At 39.9% G+C, this 21191-nt stretch overlaps 1 protein-coding gene and 1 pseudogene across 3 annotated transcripts in view; one reads left to right on the top strand and one right to left on the bottom strand.

Annotated features, from left to right (window-relative positions):
• FAM184A (family with sequence similarity 184 member A) overlaps nucleotides 1–21191 on the bottom strand; it is a 119630-nt gene that overhangs the window by 61975 nt on the left and 36464 nt on the right. For 2 of the 3 annotated variants that reach the window (XM_065888812.1, XM_065888813.1), the window contains exon 1: nucleotides 618–1271. In XM_065888812.1, the coding sequence (XP_065744884.1) occupies nucleotides 618–1271 (654 nt within the window). Of the gene's footprint in view, nucleotides 1–617; nucleotides 1473–21191 lie in introns of those variants that run through there. The other variant, XM_065888811.1, reaches the window with a different exon arrangement.
• On the top strand, nucleotides 12802–13578 carry LOC136132050 (spindlin-1 pseudogene; annotated as a pseudogene).

The following is a 21191-nucleotide window of genomic DNA, read 5'->3' as shown; positions in this document are numbered from 1 at the left end:
GTCACACTTAACAATACCTAGTTATGAATCTGTATCAGTGACACATAACTTATCTTCATAAGTCATATGACCCAACCATGAAAGGCTATTCGACCCTTTCTAATATATTTAAATGCTGTGCAGATATTAAAAACACACCTATGAAATTTTCTATGCCAAGAAACAAAGACTTGCCAGAGAGACTTTTTGGCTTTTTTTTTTAGACTTGTGCCATACCCCTATTTATAAAGCAATCTTAATTTTTTGTTCAGGGTCTGGACATCAACTGATGTGCAGACCCCATCATTAATGGAGGAAAAGGAAAAGAAACATAATTAAAGACCAATATTTTAAACTTCCCAAATCACTGGGAAAATATTAACATGTTATTTAAAAATCCTTTCATAAACAATCAATAATGTTTTAAGCTTATCTTTTTGGGCCTTTCATATCTGAAACTGTTGTAGGAAATAACAGCTACAGGGTAATAAAGATTACCTTTTCACTGATTTTCTCACAAAAGAAAAGTAGAAAAAAAGCAAAATGGAAAAAAAAAAAAGGTAAAGTGGTCTAATCGAAAAGAAAAAGAGAAAAGTGGGAAAAAAATCCATGTGTTGAATGTAATATTCTTTACTCACCTGAACACTGTTCTCTGCTGTAACAAGTGCTATCTGAAGCTTCTGGCATTTGTCATGAAGACTTCCAGCTTCATCCTGTACCATCTGTAACTCTGTCTTTAATTTTCCTATGGTTTTTCGTAAAATTGCTTCTTGTCCCTGAAATTCTTTTCTGAGATCTGCCTCCTTTTCTTTGCTAGCCTGGAGGCTTTCTGCTGTAAAAAGCTGTGACCTTTTCAAAGTATCCAGCTCATGTTCATAAAAGGACTGAGCTTTACGCAACTTGCCTTCATAATCCTCAATTAGCTTTTTCCGCTCAAGCCTTAGCTCTTCCAGCGTCTTGTTTAAGGCCTCCACCTCCACTCTGTGCAGCTCCTCTGCTTTCTCCTGTCCTTTACTAACGGAGGCACTGTGATCCTGCTGTGACTTCAGCAGCTCTTGGATCTCCCGTCTGTGAGCAGTTCGCAAATCTTCCAATGCCAACCGTTTGTCTTTTTCAAACTGTACTTGGACTTGTCCAAAACTCCGTAATCTTTCCTCAAATTTCCTTCTGATCTCTTCAACCTCTCTAGACATGGTTACTATGCGTTGGACATGCTGGGCTTCTGCACAAAGTTGCATGTCCTCAACTCTGTGCTTATAAGCCTCAAATTCAGTCAAAGCCTGCTGCTTCATTTTTATGTGATCTTCTAATGATGCTTCTAAAACTTGAATCTTCCTCTTAAGGTCTAACTCCTCTGATACTCTGCTTTTATACTGCAATATTTTTTCTCTTGTTTCTGCAAGAATTTGTTGGATTTCTTCTTCATGAGCATCTTTGAGGGCTTGAACTGCAGATTCGTGCTCATCATTTTTAGTGTTCAAAGCATATATTACCTGCATGGTTTTAAAGAAAAAGGGAGAAGAATTCAGTAAACCATGTTATTTTCTAATTGAAGTTAATTTGGATTGACACTTTTTTCTATGCAGATAATATTGGCTATGGTAAATATTAAATACTAAAACTTCATGCACTGTTTTTGTACTCATAGATTTATTTAGCAAATTTACATAGCCCAATCTTAAAATCTGTACTTGAAGACTTTTTGAGTAGGTTTTTAAAGCATTCAAAATTAAGAATGTTTTCCTAGAAATGAAACAGTGAGGAGGAAAGAGACAAAGGAGGCTACCTGGTCTATGAGAATGGAGTTTTCCTACGGCCCAGTCTAGCTTCCTGGGGACTGTGGTGGGATCAGGAGAAAAGCCTCATGGTAAGTCTCCGCCCTGCACTGGAGGCCTAGAGATGAAGGAGGCTTTGCATGAGTGGAAGTTCTAGGCCCTACGTCTTCCCAAAGGCCTCTTTCAACTGCCTAAAGTCTGGTATATTTTAAATTTAGAAATTTCCTTTTCTAATTCCATTATGGTCTGTTTTTAAAGCTGATCCTTTTCACTCCCAAGTGGTCTCCTTACAAAATCCAATTAGTACTTTTGTGCTCACCTATCAAATGTTGTAGTATTACTCATTGCCTAATTTTCCCTCTGCCTCCAAGCAAGCCAGATTCCTAGAGCCAGAGTGTTCTGAGTACAGGTCTTTATTTTCATTTTTGTCCTTGCGTTTTAATGATTCCATTGAGATTTCCCCACCTTAATTCCAATGACAACATACTCCTTTTATAGTAACACTCCCACTCTCATATGTTCCTTGATGTCCTCCACATAGCCCTGTGGTCCAACAGTAATATTCACAACTGTTACTTAAGGCTTAGAGATGTGCCTACTTTCTTCTGAAGTAAAAAAAAGTAAATATTATACACTCCAGCAAAAATCCAGAGGCTTAAAAATCAGCGTCCTGGAACTTCACTTATTTTAATATGATCTTAGTTTGGCCTCAGAAATGAGGTCCAGCACCAAATACTACCTATCATCTATCTATCTATCTATCTATCTATCTATCTATCTATCTATCGTTGTGTTGGGTCTTCATTGCTGCACGTGGGCTTTCTCTAGTTGTGGAGAGCGGGGGCTTCTCTTGTTGCGGAGCACAAGCTCAGTAGTTATGGCTCACAGGCTCTAGAGCGCAGGCTCAGTAGTTGTGGCACACGGGCTTAGCTGCTCCCCGGCATGTGGGATCTTCCCGGACCAGGGCCTGAACCCGCGTCCCCTGAATTGGCAGGCGGATTCCCAACCACCGCGCCACCAGGGAAGTCCCAGCACCAAATACTTTTGCAATTAAGATGAGGAAGTGTTGCCCTTTTTGTAGAGAACTTGTTTACGCAGACTGAGGCAACTGAGACAAACTACCTGGCTCTCCACAGATCCTGGTAACTCCAAATCCTGCTGCTAAATCTAGGCTGTCACCTGCTAAGCCTGCAGCTACACTGGCAGAAGGCAGAATACACACTGGAGCTACCCCACTGCAGGGGCTTCACTCCCTCCATACAGGGCTTTGTCTTCCACACCCAGTCTCCCTGTCCATACACTCGGCTAGGTCTGCTGTATCTATTTTCTTCAGCGTGACTGAGATGTGGTCATACCAAAAGAAAAAAGGTTGAGAGATGGCAAGATTCTACCTGTCTTGCCACAACTACCCTTCTCCTACAAGGGCCACAGGAAAACATGTGCACAGAGGAAAATAAATACTTATTCACAGTGTCTCTCTCTTTTTTAATAAACCTAATTCCAAATTCCACGTTATGTCCCTAAATGGGCTAACACACATCCCCATGGAGGACTCCTTTTATTTATACTTTTAATCTTAAAGGTAGCCTATAAACCAAGAAAGTTGGGTGGCTTCCTATTCCCTTCCCTCAGGGTCATACCTGTCTACCACACTGATGCCAGGAAAGACTGGAAGGGGCACTATGGAAACAGACACCAACCAGCTGGGGAGAAGTCCATTTGCCAGAGTGCCTGGAACAGAGCTGGTCGAGCCCACAGGTTGCAAACCTTCCCAGAGCATGTCTGCATGCATTCCCTCTTCATCTTACTAATAAGCACATGGAAGGAAAAGAGATAATCCAAAGAGATGGGATCCCCAAAGAAAATAAGTCATGCTGTTAGCACTTTGCTCCAGGAAATGATCATGTAAAGGACCAGTAGGGATTCCGTATAACTGGTGATGAAAAGGGAGAGGGAAGCAACATGTGAGCCTCCCCTTGTCAACTATTTATTGAAATACTCTTCTCTTTTTTCTAATTTAATTTCCCTCAGTCTTCAAGAGTCAGCTCAAGTTCTGCCTCTTTTAATAAGCCTTCCAAAGCCACCTACATCCATGGGATTCTATCTTTTCTTTATATCCAACATCACCATTTCCTTACCACCACTCATTCCTGAAACTCAGCAAATGTTAGATTGGTTTAATTTGGGGTGTCCTGACAACAAGGCTGGAAAGCTGTGTGATGATGTTAGCCTAGAAAAGTAGCTGAAGGTACAGAAGCTCAGGAGCACACAAAAATGTGAATAAAAAGGTGAAATTAAAGGGAATCAAGGTTATGAATTAAAGCATTAAATTAAAACAGAATTTAGGTAAACAGAACTTCTGATAAATAATAGGGAAATATTATGGTGAGAAGTTCTATTTCATTATATATTCTAATCCCTGGATCAGCAAACTAGAGCCCACAGGCCAAATATGGCTGCTGCTTGTCTTTGTAAATAAAGTTTTATTGGAGCACAGCTAGGTCCATTCCTTTATGTATTGCCTACAGATGCTTTCCCACTACAACAGCAGAGTTGAGTTGTGGAAAAGACCTTATTACCAACTCTTGTCCTAACCTATACATAGCCATCTTACCAGCCAAAACTGGCAGCCAAAAATAAAAAAGTCTGATTTTGCACTAGCTTTGTTAACTCTCTACTAAACAGTCTAGGCTTTGTACCACTACAACTCATACAGTGACAACACCAATTATGTGATTCTGAAAGTATATTACATAAAATAAATACAGTATCATGCTGACCATATATTTGTATCTTCCAGGAAAGCAATGTTAAAATAAATTTCTAAAACCTTAAAAAGGAACAATAAAAAGATGGCAAGGATGATAACAAATTAGCAGTGCTCTTAGAAACGACCATATAAAATATACCACTAATTATATTATTTTTAAATGAGAATGCTATATATGAATTTTCAAGTACCTTAACTATACAAAGTACCTTCTAGCTATTCACTTTTCTACATAATTACAAAGGTAACCATTTATTAGTATCTTTCTCTGATTAATTATTATTTCTCAGACAAAGGTAACATAGATGGTTCTATGTTCTTTGAACACATAGAAGATATATGACTTGAAGTAACAGAATGGACCCAAACTGAATTTTTGACCCTAGGTAAAATAATTTCTCCAAGCTTCAAGTTTCTCAATATTAAACGGAGATTGTATTTATTCTACCCTAGTGACACTGTTATAAGATCAACTTATCAATGACATTTTAAAATGATGTTATATAAATATTTTTAAAAATATAAAGCACTATAAGATACTAAGCCTTCCTTGTTAGTTGTATCATTTATTTATGGAGAGAACGAGGCTAATTTTAATAGAAACTTCAGTAACTGATCATAATCATCCAAAAAATTGGCTATGATTTTCCACATAGAAAAGGAAATTCTCTAACGTCTCTTTTCATAAACTATTTTAAAAGACATTAAGAGCCATTCGCAATTTTTCTGGAACTATGAACATTCATGGAATGGGACAGTACAATCATTTCAGCAATTTCATGCAATTTCACAGTTCCATTTTATGCCAATGATGCATAATTTAACTATATAACCCATGATGAGTAAGCAATTGTGAGTAATTTTAATTTTTTCTATGAAGATTTTCAGGTACTCTTACCCACAGATAAAGTGAGAACAATTCTAGATCCTAATTTTAAAAATGCTACTTAGGTAAAAACAAAAGTGTCTGAAATAGTTCTCACTGTTGACTGCTATGAACTGAACTGTGTCTCCCCCCAACCCCACAAAATTCATATGCTGAAGCCCTAACCCCCAACATGATGTTATATGGAGATAACAGGAGGTAATTAAGCTTAGACAGGTCATGAGAATGGGGTCCTCATGATAGGACTTAGTGCCTTTATAAGAAGAGACACCAGAGCTCTTGCTTCCTCTCTCTGTCTCCGCCATGTGAGGACACAGCAAGAAGTTCTACAGTACTCTGCTACGGTCGACAGAGCAAATACATTGGCAATATAAATGTTCCCACTAAAAGCTAACTCATTAGTAATAAAGCATGTTCATTGATAAGTATGTTATATTAGCTTAAAATATTTTAAGTGGACCTCAATTGTTGCATATTATACCAACAGGTTTAACCCTGCTAAGGTAAGGGAATCGTTGAATAAATGATGGTACATTCCCACAATGTAAAACCATGAAACCATTAAAAAGCACATCTCATTTAGGAGGATATTTCAAAGAAAAAGCTTGTAGTATAAGGCACATACACATGCTACTATACACAATAAGATCCAACCGCGTACAGAGAAAACAATGAGTGTGCATGTGTGTGCAGATGCATATTCAAAGGTGTATTAAGAAATTAACCAAATTGTAACGGAGGATATTCAGTATTTCTAAGCCTTCTGTAATGAATGCATGTTACTACTATAATCAGAAAACAATAAACCGCTTTCAAAGATTAACATTAACAGTGCTAAAAGAATGAATCAATACTCGAAATGCCTTAGCTGTAGAAAAACATGACAATGGAAACGAAAACAGAAAGTTAAAGGAACATTAATTCCAACAGATACCCTTCAAATTTCCTCAAAAAATCACTGACTGAAATAAAACTGATTTATAAAAATCATCCGTAAACTTTTTCAAGAATACTGAACATTAATCATTACACGTATAAAAAAGAACATGTATTTCGGAAATGTAAAAAAAATCGAATTACCTAGATAAAGTTTGCTAGTTTACTAGCAAACCTTTAACGGTCAATTCCTACTTCATTCATTCTTCCCGTCAACAAAAATTTACTGCACGCCTGCTACGTGCCAAGACCTATCATCGGCGCAACGGTGAACTGGATGCATATGTGTGGTGTCTATTCTCTTGCAGCTTAGTGGAGACTGGCCTTAAAGAAATATTTACTCAATGTGTCAAAGTGAAATATTGTTAAGTCTTACAAAGGAGGAGAAATACAAAATGAGTCTTTGCTGGGGTGGGAGTGAGGATGGTAATGTATGAGTTTTCCCTTATTCTGAGTAAAATGCTTCTTTAACCAGAATCTCTTTTTTAAAAAAATTTTACCAATGTATAGTTGATTTACAATGTTGTGTTAATTTCTGCTGTATAGCAAAGTGATTCAGTTATACATATATTCTTTTTCATATTCTTTTCTATTATGGTTTATCACAGGATATTTTAACCAGAATCTCTTTTAGTCAAAACGTTAAGGGGAAGGCTACAGAGATGGAATTACAGGCTGAAGGAACGGTATGAGCGAAAGACACATCGATGGGTGAGCACAGGACTCTGTGAAAGGAAAGATGGGCTCTGGAGCTAGAAAAGTGGGCATGGTCCACACTGCAGAGATACTCATAGCTGCTGAGCTGGACAAGCTCAAGAGGGAGAAACTACTGAGGAAGAATGAAGAAGACCGAGGACCAGGCCTTGGGCGGGTTTCCGCGGCGGGAGGAGGATGAGGACCCACAGACAGAGGCCACGTGCTGAGAGAGATGAGCAAGAGCGGAAGCAGGGCATCACAGTCCACGGTGTGAGGGACGGGCAGGGCGTCTTGTCAAAAGTCAAAAAGCTTGACAAAAGCTTGACAAAAAGCTTGACAAAAGCTTGACAAAAAGCTTGACAAAAGTCAAGAAAAAGGAACACCTGAAGCCCCTGCATTCACAATCTCAGAAATAATCTTTGAGGGAGCACATTCAGTAGAGTGGTGAGGGCAGAGCGAGTGGACAAGTGGATACTGAGTAAATGGAGGCACTCAGCTAGCAGAAAAAAAAACTCCAAGAAATAGTCGGTCAAAGGAAGGAAATAAATAGGGACAACTAGGATGATGGCTTAGGGGGCAGCAGCGTCCATTCCAGGGAGAGTTGTTTTTTTTTTTTTTTTTTAAAAGAGGAATTGAAAATGTATCCTAGGGAAGGGCTAATTGTTGCACCAAAGTCATGGAGAAAGTCTGAGGCTAGGATTGCCTGACACAGGCGGAGAGACTGGCACTGACTGACAGTAGGGAAAAACTCCTCCCGAGAGAGGAAGGTTAAAGAGGTGGAGAGGGAAGACAGGCAGCTCCCGTCTGACTGCTGCATGCCCCTCCGTAACAGGGAGATGAGATCATGCTCTTAGAGCGCAGAAGCCATCAGTAGCTTCTCTCCACTGGCCACGGATGATGCTCTTCACCTTGGTGAGGCCAGCTTCAGTCAGTCTTCCCAGTGTGTCTGTCTCACGACAGACTCAACCACTCAGCAACCATGAGCAGACCCTGTCATCACTGCTCCTCAGGGGGATGTTTTCCTCTCCCTCTTGCTTATTTGAAAATTCTGGATATTTGTTCACTTTCCTTTTCTGATCAATGCCAGAGACAGTCAGACAGACCAACAGAAGAGAGAGAGAGAAAAACTCACCCTCAGAGTATATAAGTACTACACGAGGCACAAGACTACTTAACAAAGCAAAAAGGAGCAATCTCAGATTCGACAATATTTTTTAAAGTTCTGGTACAATTAATCTATGATAAACAATATATAATGGAAAATAGCCTCTTCAATAAATGGTGTTGGGAAAACTGGACAGCTACATGCAAAAATAAATAATCAAACTGGACTACTTTCTCACACCATATACAAAAATAAACTCCAAGTGGATGTAAGACTTAAATGTAAGATGTGAAACCAATCACAAAACTCCTGGAATAAAATGTAGTTAGTGTGCTTTTTTTTTTTTTTCTTTTTGCGGTACGCGGGCCTCTCACTGTTGCGGCCTCTCCCGTTGCGGAGCACTGGCTCTGGACGCGCAGGCTCAGCGGCCATGGCTCATGGGCCCAGCCACTCCACGGCATGTGGGATCTTCCCAGACCAGTGCACGAACCTGTGTCCCCTGCACCGGCAGGCGGACTCTCAGCCACTGCACCACCAGGGAAGCCCCAAGTTAGTATGCTTTTTGAGATCAGTTTTAACAATATTCTTTTTGGATATGTCTCCTCAGCCAAAGGAAATAAAAATGAAAACAAACAAATGGGACTACGTCAAACTTAAAAGCTTTTTGCACAGTGAAGGAAACTCAACCAAACAAAAAGGCAGACTACTGAACGGGAGAAGATATTTGCAAACGATCTATCTGATAAGGGGTTAATATTCAAAATGTACAAATAACTCATACAACTCAACATCAAACAAACAACCCGATTAAAAAATGGAAAGAAGACTTGAATGGACATTTTTCCAAAGAAGACATACAGATGGCCAAGAGACATAGAGAAGACACTCAACATCACTAATCATCAGGAAAAGGCAAATCAAAACCACAGTGAGATACTACCTAGCACCTGTCAGAATGGCTATTATCAAAAAGACAACAAATAACAAGTGCTGATGAGAATGTGAAGAAAAAGGAACCCTTGCGCACTGTTGGTGGAATGCAGATTGGTGCAGCCATTATGTGCCGACGCACAGTGAAAGCAGGAAGAAGGTTCCTCAAAGAATTAAAAATTGAACTACCATGCAATGCAGCGATTCTATTTCTGGGTATTTTTCCAAAGAAAACAAAAACACTAATTCAAAAAGATATATGCACCCCTATGTTCACTGCAGCATTGTTTACAACAGCCAAGATATGGAAGCCACCTAAGCGCCCATCAATGTGTGACTGGATAAAGAAGATGTGGTTCACCCACATACCCACCCCCACACACACAATGGAATGTTACTCAGCCCTAAAAAATGAAAGTAAAAACAATTTTATTTTATACTGGAGTATAGTTAACAATGATGTGTTAGTTACAGGCGCACAGCAAAGTGATTCAGTTATACCCATACAAGTATCCATTCCTTTTCAAATTCTTTTCCCATTTATGTTATTACAGAATATTGAGCCAAGTTCCTTGTGCTATACAGTAGCGCCTTGTTGGTTATCTATTTTAAATATAATACTGTGTACATGTCAATCCCAAACTCCCAATCTATCCCTCCCCTCCCGCATTTTCCCCCTGGTAACCATAAGTTCGTTCTCTAAGTCTGCGTTTCTGTTTTGTAAATAAGTTCATTTGAAACTTATTTACAAAATGAAATCTTGCCATTTGAGACAACATGGATGGACCTAAAGAGTATCATACTAAATGAAATAAACCAGACAAAGACAAATACCATATCATTTCGCACATGTAGAATCTAAAAAAACAAAACAAAGAACAAATAACAAAACAGAAACAGACTCACAGATACAGAGAACAAGCAAGTGGTTGCAGGGTGGGGCAGGGCCGGGGGTGGGGGTGGGGTGAGTGAAATAGGTAAGGGAGGTTAAGAGGTACAAACTCCCAGTTACAAAATAAACAAGTCGTGGGCATGAAATGTACATCATGGGGAATATAGAAAATACTGTAATAACTTTGTATTATGTCAGATGGTAACAGACATCATTTTGTAACATACAGAAATACCGAATCACTATGTTGTGCACCTGGAACTAATGCAGTGTTGTAGGTCAGTTACACTTCGATTAAAAGAACAGATCTCATACATTTTAAACAAAGGAAGAACTTCCCTGGTGGCGCAGTGGTTAAGACTCTGCGCTCCCAATGTAAGGGGCCCGGGATTCATTCCCTGGTCAGGGAACTAGATCACACATGCCACAACTAACAGTTCGCATGCCACAACTAAGGAGATCATGAGCCACAACTAAGGAGACCATGAGCTGCAACTAAGACCTGGCGTGACCAAATTAAATATTAAAAAAAAAAAGCAGCCCTAAACACAGGAAGAACACGTTTCTATAATTCTGTTTTTATTATTAAGCCCTCAGATACAATTAGCAAAAGGTTACTTGGTCCTTAAGCCACCAAAGTTAAAGAATATTGAAAAGAGTCTCTCAAACTTCTCAAAAACAGTGGGTTACTGACCTCTGCCATATAGGGTCTGTTCTATCTGTTCTAGAGCAATAACACAGACCAGAGAACTCTGCACCTCAATTTACATTCAATGGCACTCCCAGACCAGCTTTACAAGTAAATGTTTCACAAATTATTAAATATAACTGATGAGCTCTAAGTAGCTAACTTAGAGAATCTAATGTTTCTATAAAATGGTTCACTTTTTGGAACCTGATTATTATTAGCATCCTTAAGGGCATGTTAATCAAATGCATTTAAAATGTGTTTTAGAGGTGATGAAATTGCACAAATCCATCCATATTTTACTATTCTACTGATGATCAATAATAGCATATATTTATGCTACCTAGGTTATAGGATTAATCATTGCAATGTAAGAAAAGTTTACAGAACGGAATTCAAGAACTAGCCTCAAGCACATGCTAGCAAAATGAGGTGGAAAAAAGGAAAAGGAAAAAAATAAAATGAGATCACAAATGACCATTCATCCTGAAGAAAAAAAAACAAGAAGCAAAACCCACAGAACATCATTTAGTGTAAAATAAGTGTCTGAAAGAAAAAAATCCCGAACTCATACAGCACTGAGCATGTGCACGCGCGCACGCACGCACACACACACTTTTTTCTGAACCATCTGAAGATAAGTTCCAGGTACTTGTCACCCCTAAATACTTTAGTCTGTATTTCCTAAGATCAAAGACAATAGCACTATTATACCCAAGAAGTTCAGCCTAATGGAATATTAACTAATATACAGCCTATATTCAGGTTTACCAAATTATTCCAATAATAAAATTTATAGCAGCTTTTCTCTATCAGTGCAGATCCAATCAAGGATCCCACACTGTACTGAGTCTTCAATCTCCTTTAATCTGAACATTGACATTTTTGAAGAGACCAGGCTGGCTGTCTCGTAGAATACATATGATACAGACTCATAGAATTATGTCAAGTTCCTCTTTGTGGAAATTTTATGTTGTGCTTTCTCAATCCACCCTATTGGTGACTAGAGTACTTAATACCACATTATGAGGGCACATTTATCAGTTTTCTTTTCAACTATTACTCTTTCCCAACCTTCTTCCAACCCACTGTTCCTTTTTCATGATGTCCTTCCTACTCAGTTTAAAGAAACGAGAAAAAAATGACAAAACGAATTTAATTTTGTTTAAAAAGGTTTAGTCCCTATGAAAACCCATCCTACCTATATGTGACAAGCCCTCCAAAGGGGCTGCCTGAATAGTAAGAGCTCCCGCTGTGGGCTACCTGTCCAAAGGCCAAGCATGAACTGCTCATAACTCTGAGGGGATTTTTTAAAGAGGCTGAGAGAACGGTGAAGAAACAAGGCAACTGGCAGGCTAGGTATTTAGAGAGAATTTTAACAGTCTTTTGGAATATGATATGAGATGTAAACCTTTTAACCCATATTCTCACAAAATATTAAGCCACATATTCATTTGCCATTATTAACTATGGAACTGGATCTACCAGGAAGATTCACAGAATATGTGTAGTTCAAGGTGAGTGGAAGGGGAACAGATGCTACCCATATACAGTAGTTTACTCCTAGCAATGAATTACTTCCACATTTTTCTTTTCTTGGTCCAGTTTCTTTTGTTATAAGTTAGAAAAAAAAGTTTTTTAAACAAAGTCTGTTCTTCATTCATTATGTAATCAAATTAATTCCAACAACAGACTTATGTCCAAATAAAACATTTACGAACCAGTTAACAAAATAAAAAGCTCATCTGGATTTATTTAAGCCAAAGGCACTATAAAACTCTAAATTAAAAAGACCTTTGGGTAGTACGGCCCGGCCGCCCGGCCATCGGAGGGCGCATGCGCTGTGGGGCCGGGGCAGCGCCGTCTGGCTCGGTCGGGCAGGGGCCGGAGCTCGGTGCGGGATCGCAGGGCCAGCGGGCTGCCAACGGTGGCCTAGGTGGCCGGCCGAGTACTAGGATTTCACGTATTTTTGCTGAACTTACACACACACACACACACACACACACACACACACACACACACACAAAGACGCTTGGGATGATGGATTAACAAGAACATTGAAATTCTGTGAAAAGTTTCAAGTTGGAGCATACTGAATTTTCATCCTAGTCCAGCAGCTCTGCTGCTCACTTAAATACAGATGAATGAAGACCCCATTCGGGAAGACACCTGGCCAGCGGTCCAGAGCTGATGCAGGCCATGCTGGTGTATCTGCAAGCATGATGAAGAAACAAACATCCCACAAAAAACACCGGACCAGTGTGCGGCCGAGCAAACCTGTTTCCCAGCCCCAGAGGAACATCGTAGGCTGCAGGATTCAGCATGGGTGGAAAGAGGGGAATGGCCCCATCACCCAGTGGAAAGGAACCGTTCTGGACCAGGTGCCTGTAAATCCTCTGTATCTTATAAAATACGATGGATTTGACTGTATTTATGGACTAGAACTTAATAAAGATGAAAGAGTTTCTGCGCTTGAAGTCCTCCCTAATAGAGTTGCAACATCTCGAATCAGTGATGCACACCTAGCCGACAGGATGATTGGCAAAGCAGTGGAGCACATGTTTGAGACGGAGGATGGCACTAAAGACGAGTGGAGAGGAATGGTCTTAGCACGAGCTAATGAACACATGGTTTTACATCACCTATGAAAAAGATCCTGTCTTGTACAGGTACCAGCTCTTCGATGATTATAAAGAAGGTGACCTTCGCATTATGCCCGATTCTAATGATTCACCTCCAGCAGAAAGGGAACCGGGAGAAGCTGTGGACAGCCTGGTAGGCAAACAAGTGGAATATGCCAAAGAAGATGACGCTAAAAGGACTGGCGTGGTCATTCATCAAGTAGAAGCCAAACCATCTATTTCATCAAGCTTGATGATGATTTCCATATTCATGTGTACGATTTGGTGAAAACATCCTAGATGTCATCACGAACGTTGCCAAATTTGTGGAACTATTAAATGTATAATTTGTAGACATAAAGACTTGATTGCTTTCCAGTTTAATAAAAGCTTAAATGTCCCTGTGCACCCACAATCTCTGCCAGCAGAACTGGTTTTGTTCTGAATAGTACAGATTTAGGTGAACACAAAGCATTTTGCGTAAGGAACTCCTTCCTCTTAAAAGAAGTCTATCTGTTTGGAAGGGACTTACAGGCAAGTCCGGTAAAAGTTAAGCTAGTATCACAGTCATTTAAAACTGCAGTAGATCTTATCCACTTTCCCCTTCATGCTTAACACTCTTATTCTGCTGCCACAATGCAAGCATAGTTTGGTATTTTTGTTATTGCCTTTTTTTTGATATATATGTATCTATATCTACCTACCTATCTATATCTGTGTGTATACATATATAACGTATATGTACATACAAACAGATCTGTGTGTACACACACGCACTTCACAGGCAGTCCTTCCTTTGTGGGTTGGAGTGGGGCTTACATAATTTTCCCCAGTTTAACAGCAGTGCTGACCCAAGCCATTTGTATTCAGTGTACTCAGTGTATTACTGCTGTTTATTCAAACTTAAATTTGGGCACAGGAAGCACATCGGGACATTCAGCTTGTTTTGAAAGTCAAGTTCAGAGCACCGTTTCAGTCTGGAGGCTTTAAAGTGTAAATTCAAATATGAATCACCTGTGAACATTTAATGACCCACATTAGAATTTTACAAAACAGTTAGAAATCTGGGTAAAAGGCTGCCTTTAATTCTAAGCTTTGTACATTATTTGTTTACATTTTTATCATAAATACTTCTTTTTAAGCAAAGCCCAGGTACTTGGTCCACATAGCGCAATGCAGGTGTATTTTGGATGGCACATTTGGTCCATTATTTGTACAAATTAGTAACCTGGATTTTAGCACATGGATTTAAAAGGCAACAGTATATCAGTGGTTTCTGTGTATTTGGTAAGTTCCTGGAAGAACATAGTGCTTTTATATTAGAAATGTAAGTTTAAGAACGGCGGTGTTGCCTTTTAACAAGTTCTCTGGGATACCTTTATTTTTATTACTATTATTACTGATATATGATTATGGTCAGAAGGCTTTTCCCCTCAAAGAATGACTAGACAAATAACAGCTTGAATTCCTGACACCTCCTGTGGTGCTGTATGTTCTTGCTCATGGCGTGCTGCTGATGTGGACTCATTGCATTTGGTAGATCTTGCCACATCAGGGTCAGTCACCTGCACTGGCTTGTGGGTGGGACTGACAGCAGCCCTTAGCCATTGAATCCTTTCCTGCAAGTTGTCCTTAGCTAAAATAGAACTGCAAAAGTGGTTCGTTTAGAAGCAAAACGTCAGTCTATCACTTTGTTTTGGATGATCCCTGGCAGTTTGAAAGCTAGGGGAAAGATGGTTTGTGAAACCAGTCTTGTGGAGATTGAAACTCTTACCTCAGATTTGGGCAGAAGGCTTAAATGCATATGAATCTCAGCCAAACACCAGGTCTGTGTGACGTCTGTCATGGCTGTTCTTGATGTTAAGAGATTCTGTAGTTTCAAGGCCGCGCTATGCGAGGTCTGTGTGATGCCCATTTTTGCCTTCAGGAAGGCTGTGCCTTGTTGTGCTGGTGGGTGGTAACCTCGCGCACCATGTGAATACAGCACCCCCGTTCTCTCCAGCGTGCCCGGTGCCTCACCGAGGGCAGCCAGGGGTAAGCTTCTCCATGCAGCGGGTACCCAGGTCTTAGAGGTTCCTCCTGTGCTTGAAACAAGTGTCATGCTACAGATCTGTCATCTGTTCTCCCGGTGGCTCTTGTAAGAGTTCCTGCATGTGAATCTCAAGGCTGAGCCCAGCTCCCTGTGCCCAAGTGGACACGTGTGGCCCAGAGAGGGAGTTGTCCAGCGTGCACTGCATGAACAGGACACAGTGACTTCAGACTGAAAAACAAAGTCCTTTGGAGGTATCCTGAGGGTTGGGGCAGCTGAAACATTTCTGGCATTACTTAATGACTTGCACTGTGGTTTTTCTGCAAGTACCTTTAGCAACTTTTAATACCGCATGATCTCTCTAAATGAATGTGACGTGATTTATTATCATCATTGTTCCATTTATTGCCTTTAGGGTTGAAGGAGGGGGAAGGGTTTTCTTGTTGTTGTTTTTCCTTTTTCTTCCCCCATTCTTTTTTCTTTTGTTGGCTTAAACCACACTTCCCGATGCCATGACTAACTCTGCTCCCCAGCCAAGTATTTCAGCCTTCGTCTAGGCTCATGTTTCAGATCTGCATGCATTGCTTGCATTTTCCTGGTATCGGAATGTTGGTTCCTTGTTCTAGGAATACAACGTTAATTTCTAAAATTATCATGGGACTTGTGACAACACAAGACATGAAACTCTGTATAAAATGTATTGGCCTTTCTCACTGACCTGCTACAGTATGATTGTGTCGTGTGTGTGTGCGCGCGTGATGTCTGGCTGCCATGTAAAGCTTCAAAGGAAAACCTTAAAAGCAGACCATCCTTTTTTGCATGCTCTATTCTAAGTAGAATGTTCAATGTAACTAACTAAAATTGCATGTTAAATATATTTCGGTTTTTTCTTTTCTATCTTTGTTTTTATTTGTTTTCAGTTTCTGTATATTTGCTTAATTGTGCTGTTTTAGTAGTTGTAGGATAAAGATGCACTGGTGAAGCAAATGTAGTGCCAACAGAAGGTGATTTTCCAGTTGTGTATGTCCTGCAGCATTTGAAGGGACTGTGCGTTCTTAAAACAATCACAGCTGCTTCTAAACCAGATTTCATTTCTATTATTGCTTTACGTGCCAAACCCCGAAATGCATTGGTCTTGAATCTCTGAACGCTGTGGACCCATAGAAGACTGTTTTGATTGTCACAAATTGTAGTGCCTGAAAACATTCTTCAAGCTGATTGTCTTAAAAAAAAAAAAAAAAAAAAAGATAAGAAAGTTCTCCAAAGACAAGACAGGAAATATTGTAACAGAAAATAATTACGGTCGAAATGTCTGTGGTTCCTTGGAAATGCTGCGCTTTTTGTATTTTCCATCATTAGTGCAGTTTGAACGAATGTGTATAGTTCCGAGGTCTTCGTGTTCACATTTTAAAATTAGGTAAATGACCTCATCTTTCAAGCTTGAATTCATTTTTAATTTTAATTTTACTTTATACAATGTGTAGACAGTTCCCTGTTCTCTGCATTTAGAAGTATAAACAATATAAATCTGTTAATTCTGTAAGTAATTTTTATAATTATGATGTAACTCTATCCTATCCTTAAAACATTTAAAACAAACCCTTTATGTGCAAAAATAAATAAAAATTTTAAAAAATAAATAAAAAGACCTTTGAAATCCAATTGCTTTGGGAAAGAATTACCTTTAAAGATATGTTTGTTCTATGCATTTCTATAATGATTGTCAGAAGAACCTTTTTAAAAATATAAAGTCTAATAACATTGGAGGTATTTTCCTTGATGGTAATGGTAACAGAGAATACATCTGTTTCTCCAAGAAAAATTTAACTTGACTTTTGAAATAGCAAACAGAAGTCTTACTATAAGGCTTATTATTTAAGGTCCATGCAATGGGATCTGTGTTACCAAATCTTAACCAAAAAAAAAAACAACAAAAAAATCAATCAACAAATTTTGAGTGAATGCCTTACTATGTTCTCAGCACTTTTTTAATATGCATTATGATAAAGAAAAGTATAAATGTTCGTACTTAATCTTACTTAAATAGAACTGCTTAACACACACACAAAATTAACGGCAGACAATTTTAGATAATACACGTAAAGTGTCAAGCTGTTGAGTACAGAATACTGTATATATAGCATGAGAGGTTTTCAGTAGAGGAACTGGATGAAGACTGCAGTAAACAGAAAGGCTTGAAAGGACAAAGGCCGGTGGAGAGAACTGTGAAGAAAGCAACCTGAGTTAAGGCACAAGACAGGAATGGTTTTGGCGGGTGGCTGGTATGGTCAGATAATCCTGAACAGAGAGACGCGTGAGTGCCAGGGAAAGCCAGATAGAGTCAAAAAGTTCCTGGTGATGCGTTTTGTCCCTGCAATTTAACTGGGAAATGAGTCTCTCTAAGGATTTTAGGAGATTTAGAATCTATACATCTTTTTCGGTCTGTATGCTCACAGTGGTGCTGGACAATGATTCTAAGACATACATTTCTTTTCCCCCACATTTAAACATCTCATAAGTTGAGAAGAATCTTATAATCAATTGTGTATCACAGATGGACAGCATTTTTTCCCTCTAAGTGGTACATAAAACAATGATGCATCTTAAAAATCAACCACCACCACGAATCTAGAGTGCTATGAAGTCATTAGAAAAAAACGAATGAGTCAAGTCTTTTATGTTTAAAGTAGAACATAATCAATTCTCAATTCTACAAAAAATTGTCTGAACCTCTTGCTCACAAGGAACAGAAGAAACCTGAGGGTCTACAGTAGGAAGGCGCAGGAACAAGTAAGTCTAAATTGACTTTCTTAACACAGAAAGTGAAGATGAGTCCAAGCCAGAGAGACCAGAGGATATAAGGCAAATGCAGAAATAGTAAATTATTCGTCAGAGTACAAGCTGTAAAACCTAAATGCTGAGAGAGAAATGCCATTGAAAAGCAAGTTGAATTGTCCAGCAGAGTGCTAGAAAACATGGGGTAAAACCAGGGGCTGATGATAAAGAGGTTGTTTCCAAGTTTGTCAGGAGCAGTTAAGCCCTCAGGTCATCACTTGTACCAAGCAGACAGTTAACCCTCCTCTATGCTGGTAAAAAAAAAACAGAAGAGAAGTGAACGGGGAAAATAAGCTGGAGCAGTTCCAGCCTGGGGAACCAGAGGAGAGCAGGTGATAAGGCATGAAACTAAGAGCAGAGAATTCAGAGAGAGCCACGGACTGGGAGATGATATTTGCAAGAGACATCTGATAAAGAATTGCTATCCAAAATATACAAAGAACTCTTAAAACTCAACAATAAGAAAATGAATAACCTGATTAAAAAATGGGCAAAAGATCTGGACACCTCACCAAAGAAGATATGCAGTAGTAAATAAGCATATGAAAAGATGCTCAACATCACATGTCATTAGGGAATTGAAAATTAAACAATGAGTTACCACTCTACACCGGTTAGAATGGCCACACTCCAGAACACGGGCAACATCAAATCCTGATGAAGAAGCGGAGCAACAGGAGCGCTCATTCACTGCTGGCAGGAATGCCTTTCAAAGCGGCTGCACCATTTTGCGGTTGAGCAGTTTCTGACAAAACTAAATGCTCTCTTGCCATACGATCTGGCAACCTTGCTATTTGGTGTTTACCCAAATAAGCTGAAAACTTATGTCCACATAAAAACTAGCACATGTATGTTTTATAGGAGCTTTATTCATAATTGCCAAAACTTGGAAGCAACCAAGTTATCCTTCAGTAGATGAGTGGATAAATAAACTGTGGTATCTCCAGACAATGGGATATTATTCAGCACTAAAAGGAAATGAGCTATCAAACGATGAAAAGACGTGGAAGAAATTTAAATGCATATTATTAAGTAAAAGAAGCCAATTGAAAAGGATACATACTGTATGTATATGACATTCTGGAAAAGACAAAGCTATGGAGACAGTAAAAAGATCAGTGGTTGCCAAAGAGGAGGGAGGGATGAAAAGGCAGGGCACAGAGGATCTTTAAGTCGGTGAAAGTGTTCTGTATGATACTATAATAGTAGACACATGTCATTACACAGTTGTCAAAATCTATAGAATATACAGCACTAAGAGTGAACCTTAATGTAAACTATGTATTTGGGGTGGTTATGTGTCAGTGTAGGCTCATCAGTTAACAAATGTATCCGTCTAGTGCAGGATGTTGATAGCGGGGGAGGCTGTGTCCATTAGGGGAGAAGGGTATGTGGGAATTCTGTACTTTCTGCTCAATTTTTCTGTGACTCTAAAATTGCTCTAAAATATAGTCTATTAATAAAAACTGCAGCCTGTACAGTGAGTCCCCATTCCCCTTCCCTCCCCAGATTCCAAATGCCAGGAGTCAGGCTTATAACAGGTCCCTGGCAGCAGACTAAAGAACCCTCTGGAGGAAGTGAACCACTCAAAGCAAAAAACCTAATCGTAACGACATTTGGGTGTGTGCGCTCAATTAGAAAAATCATCTGAGGGGCTTCCAGTTTCTATGCAGGATGTAGAAAGATGGAAAGAGTAATGCTCCTCAGTAACAACTAAAAATACCAAACAACCTACAAAATCATAAGTTTTCTTGAACCTATCAAAGAGCTGAAATCACAACACAACCTCCTGGCTTTAAATCTAAGGCAAGCCTCCCAGGACACACAGGACACAAACTTACGGCAGAGCACAGACGTAAGATGAGGCTCTCATACAAGTGAGTAAGAAGAATTCAGCTAAAATTTATAACAAGCTGTTAAAGGTAGAGCATGGGCTTAGCTAAACCACTCCACAACATTGCTGCCTCAGCATCCATTTTGTGTGGTCAATCGGCCTGCAGGGCCTTGAACTGATACTATCCTCTCCATCTAGCATGCATGCCCTAGAAAACAGCCCACGGGCTCATAAGTAAATGGAAGTTCCTGATGTGACTCCCCCATCTCCCCTGGTGATCGTCAGTCTCCCCCACCTCCCAGGGTCTTCCTCTTGTGCCCCTTAGATAAAAACAGGCCCCTGAGAAGCTTACCAACCACCTCCCCCTCCTTTTTGGTTTGAATTGACCTGTCTGGCCTTAGCCTGGGACCCCCCCCAAAGTACTCCCCTTGGATCCACCCCGATCGCTGCCTACACCCTGCCTTAACCTCCCTCATGGCCCCTTAAGGTGTGCCGTGTACCTCCTCCAGGACCTGTAAAGTAATCAATTCGATTTCAATTCTCTTGTGGTCTTTTATTGAACCATCCATCAAAAATGTTAACAAATGTTAATTTAACAAGCGTGAGAACACAGAACCCACGAATGCCACAGGCACTCGGGACTGCGCACACTCACAAGCTCTCAGCCATGACCTCAGTGGGTGACCACAGGGAAGACTGGGGACAGGGCAGAAGACCAGAGAAAGCCTTCCTCCAAGCAACAAGCCAGCCAGCCTCAGCAAAAGCACAAAACCCCACCCAGATCCTTATCATCTAAGGAACAAGAACCATAAGCTACCCCGGTAAGAGCAACAAACCTTGTTTCCCCATTGGCCCTACCTCCCCCCTCCCCCCAGGGCACAGACCGAGTCTGGGGAAAGAGAAAAAGAGTAAAACCTTTTGGGCAAGGGTGAAAATGAAAACAAAACATATCAAAACTTCTGAGATGCAGCTGAAATGGATTGGCAAACTGCAGCTTGTTTCTTATAAATTTATTTATGTATTTATTTTTGGCTGCGTTGGGGCTTCCGTTGCTGTGCCTGGGCTTCCTCTAGTGGCAGCGAGCGGGGGCTACTCTTTCGTTGTGGTGTGCGGGCTTAAGGCAAGTGAAACCATAAGTGACATTCCTTCCTTCATCTACTCATCTTCCATGGCTCTGTGGTCAAAGAACCATCTCAAAGACCCATGGAAAAGAAA

This window comes from Phocoena phocoena, chromosome 12 (genome assembly GCF_963924675.1).
Source record: "Phocoena phocoena chromosome 12, mPhoPho1.1, whole genome shotgun sequence".
NCBI lineage: Eukaryota > Metazoa > Chordata > Mammalia > Artiodactyla > Phocoenidae > Phocoena > Phocoena phocoena.
This window is presented reverse-complemented; position numbering and strand designations above follow the sequence as displayed.